Below are 4,124 nucleotides of genomic sequence, written 5' to 3'. Positions count from 1 at the left end.
GCGGGTTTTAGGTCAAACCCGACCACAACTCTCTGCTCAATAGCAACCATGTAAAAGTCTTTGAACAAGAAAGAGGCAGCACCCTTCTTAAGTCCTGACAGACACATGTATAAGCAAGTGGACGGCGTCGTCATGGGCTCTCCGCTGGGGGTCTTGATTGCGAACTTTTAGAAATTTAAAGGAAGCTGCACTGTGGTAATACTTAGAGTTAGTTTATTTTATTCCAATTAAACTCATGTTGTTTGTGAAATAATTGGATCTTTTGTGTAATTCGAATGAAATGAAAACAAAATTCAAACTGCCACCCACGAAGAGTTATTGTGGGAAAATCCTGGCAGCTTATTTTTTTTAAATTGACCTTAATATTACATTTTGTTATCTGATTAACTTTCTTAGTTAGTTCTTAGTAATAAGTTAGTTAATTAAGTGAGTAAGTGAGTGAGTGGACTGTATGTACTGATTCAGCTGCCTGAATTTATCTCACATACTTGGTGGGACAATTTGCAGCTTAAGCCACTTTGAGATGGCTCCTTCATAAACCACAAATTGTTTACCTTATATTCAAAATATAATTTATAAATCATACTACTTATGGTGGTCTAATCTACTATTATTATAGCAATAATGAATTAATTCTTATACTAAGTCTACAGTATCATACAAAAAAGAGGGCTTAGCTGTTCCTGTTGAAGGGGCCTGCTAAGGCTGTGTAACTGTAGCATCAAAGTTGGGTGTGGCCCTGCGCCTCTGAGTGCCACGTAATGGCGGCTGTCTGGAGGCTACAAAGCTTGGTATACAGCTAGGTAATAGTTTATTTGTAAGGCCCAACTGTCTGCTCAGCTTCTTGTTACTCCAAATCACAATTACCTGCCGAGTTTAAAGAATTAATAATGTTTCTCTAAACATATAAGTACAAGCAAGACATGGAATATGAGGGTGTTAAGCTGTGTAAACGTACTTGTTATGGGGGGTCTTCATGCATCATAACCGCCTACCAATTTATGAATAAACTGTGCACAATTAAACGTAAATACTTGGTAAGACGGATACTGTTGTTGCTGTGGTTGTTGAGAGGCTGTGTTGCTGGTTGCTCGCTTGTTGACACGTAGTCTGGGTGTCTAAAGAGTTAAATCAGCTTATATGGAAAGACTCTCTACAGCGTGTCCTGATGTTATTCTTCCAGTGTGTGCGTGACGCTCTCGGAGGGAGACGAACGCAAATGTTTGATGGTTCTATTTATGTTTATGGAATAGAGTATTAGGCTATATTCCCAGTGTTGATAATTATATTCAGTCTCAGTGAACACTTTTTTATTAAATTTAAATAATAGACTGTTGTATAAAAGAAGTTAGAGTAATAATAAATACGTGACATCGATGACGTCACGGAATCACCCATTCTCTTTTCTATAAAGATACTCATGTTATTACGTGTGTGTCGGATTTCCAACTCTTATTAGCATGTGTTACTGTATGTGTTTTAAGGTTGTTGTGCTCGGTGTCACTGTAGATATCACTGTTGGAAATCACTATAGGGGAGACTGCGGTATTGGAAGGGGGAAGGATCACTGCGAGGGCTCAAAGTAGAGGTCACCTTACGAGTCACTGAAGGGATCACTGCTATAAATCATATTTAGGATTATGGAGGGAGGAGGGAGTCACTAAACAGGTCACTGTTAGGGGTCAAAGTAGAGATTCACCTCTGCGGTCACTGTAGGTATCACTGTGTTGGCCTCTGTTGGTGTCACTGTGAGATATAACTGTAGAGAGCACTGTTGGGGGTCCACATCTTGGGTCACTGTTGGATCCACATCTTAGGTCACTACTGTTGGGTCCACATTTTGAGTCGCTGTTGGGCCCACATTTTGGGTCACTGTTAGGAGCACTGTTGGGTCACTGTTAGGTTCACATCTTGGATCACTATTGGGAGCACTTTTGGGAGCATCGTTGGGTCCACATCTTGGGTCCACATCTTGGGTCACTGTTTGGAGCACTGTTGGGAGCACTGTTGGTTCCACATCTTGGGTCACTGTTGGGAGCACTGTTGGGAGCACTGTTGGGTCCACATCTTGGGTCACGGTTTTGTCCACATTTTGGGTCACTGCTGGGTCCACATCTTGGGTCCACATCTTGGGTCACTGTTGGCTCCACATCTTGGGTCACTGTTGGGTCCACATCTTGGGTCACTGTTGGCTCCACATCTTGGGTCACTGTTTGATCCACATTATAGGTCACTGTTGGGTCCACATCTAGGGTCAGTGTTGGCTCCACATCTTGGGTCACTGTTGGGTCCACATCTTGGGTCACTGTTGGGTCCACATTTTCGGTCACTGTTGGGTCCACATCTTGGGTCACTGTTGGGTTCACATCTTGGGTCACTGTTGGGTCCACATTTTGGGTCACTGTTGGGTCCACATCTTGGGTCACTGTTGGGTCCACAAAATTTGGGTCACTGTTGGGTCCACATCTTGGGTCACTGTTGGGTCCACATTTTGGGTCACTGTTGGTTCCACATCTTGAGTCACTGTTGGCTCCACATCTTAGGTCACTGTTGGCTCCACATCTTGGGTCACTGTTGGGTCCACATTTTGGGTCACTATTGGGTCCAGATTTTGGGTCACTGTTGGGTCCACATCTTGGGTCACTGTTGCCTCCAGATTTTGGGTCACTTTTGTGTCCATATCTTGGGTCACCGTAGGAAGCACTGTTGGGGCACTGAATTTCCCTACTGTAAAGAGGTCACTGTATGGATCGGCACAATACGAGTATTGTTGCTACGAAGGCACGCATCACTGCCTTGGGTCACCGTAAAGATCACTGACAGAAACTTTTTAGTGCCATCCGTTTAAATGACAAACGTGAATCACTGCCATCCGTCACTGTAGGAGTAACTGTTAGTTTCACTACAGAAGCCACTGTAAGGGGGGGAGTAGTTACTGTGACGATTAGTGTATGGTGTAACGTGCAAGGAAACACCGTTGTGTTAGGATGGCGTGTGTGAGTCACTGTAGAGTCACCTATTCGTGGTTATACACTTAGTGACACCCTAGACATGTGATCTGACTCTGTATCCTTAATAAACCCGAGAATATTAAAAATATTCGTAGAGCGGGACCCTCCCGCTGGCTGGCTGTGTGTACTTACCTAATTGTACTTACATAATTGTGCTTGCGGGGGTTGAGCTCTGGCTCTTTGGTCCCGCCTCTCAACTGTCAATGAACTGGTGTACAGGTTCCTGAGCCTATTGGGCTCTATCATATTTACACTTGAAGCTGTGTATGGACTCAGCCTCCACCACATCACTTCCTAATGCATTCCATTTGTCTACTAGTAGGTCCCCCGTTTCCAGGGACCTACTATACACTATGGAGAGTGGTAGGCAAAGTGCTCCTGCACACTCTTTCAATTCCCATGGCGAGATTCCATCCGGTCCAACAGCTTTTCTCACATCCAGCTCCAATAGGTGCTTCTTGACCTCATCTCTTGTAATTTCGAACCTATCCAAGGTCACCTGGTTTGCTGCTACCTCTTCAAGCGCCGCGACATCTCCCTGTTCTATTGTTAAGACCTCCTGAAACCTTTTGTTGAGTTCTTCATACACCTCTTTGTCATTCTCTGTGTACCTGTCCTCACCCGTTCTAAGTTTCATCACCTGTTCCTTCACTGTTGTTTTCCTCCTGATGTGACTGTGTAGTAGCTTTGGTTCGGTTTTGGCTTTATTAGCTATATCATTTTCATACCTTTTCTCAGCTGCTCTTATCACACTAACATTCCCGTTCCTGGTTCTCTGGTATCTCTCTCTACTTTCTGGTGTTCTGTTATTACGGAAGATCCTGCAGGCCCTTTGTTCAGCTCCTTTGCTTTCATACATGCCCTATTAAACCACGGATTCTTTTTCGCTTCTCGGTTTCTTCCTGTCGGGCCAAGATAAACCTGTTTAACGCCTCCTGATACTTTTGGGTGACATAGTCTATCATGTCTTGTACGGACTTAGTTCTGAGTTCTGTGTCCCATTGTATATCCCATAGGAATTTATTCATCTCCTCTAGTTTCCCTTTCGGTACGCCAGCCCTTTGTTTCCCAGTTCTTTTTGGGGGGAGATAATTCCTTGCTTAACCAGGTACT

General features: G+C 44.0%; 1 protein-coding gene across 1 annotated transcript; it reads right to left on the bottom strand.

Moving 5' to 3' along the window:
- Positions 1-1,919: 1,919 nt before the first annotated feature.
- Positions 1,920-3,870, bottom strand: LOC138371794 (S-antigen protein-like). The gene is made up of 2 exons (XM_069336818.1): positions 3,740-3,870; positions 1,920-2,727 (listed from the first exon to the last, which is right to left on the bottom strand). The coding sequence occupies exons 1-2, from the start codon at positions 3,868-3,870 to the stop codon at positions 1,920-1,922; spliced, it is 939 nt and encodes a 312-aa protein (XP_069192919.1).
- Positions 3,871-4,124: the final 254 nt, after the last annotated feature.

This window comes from Procambarus clarkii, chromosome 36 (genome assembly GCF_040958095.1).
Source record: "Procambarus clarkii isolate CNS0578487 chromosome 36, FALCON_Pclarkii_2.0, whole genome shotgun sequence".
Lineage (NCBI taxonomy): Eukaryota > Metazoa > Arthropoda > Malacostraca > Decapoda > Cambaridae > Procambarus > Procambarus clarkii.
The sequence above is the reverse complement of the archived record's forward strand: the minus strand, read 5'-3'. Positions and strand labels throughout refer to the sequence as shown.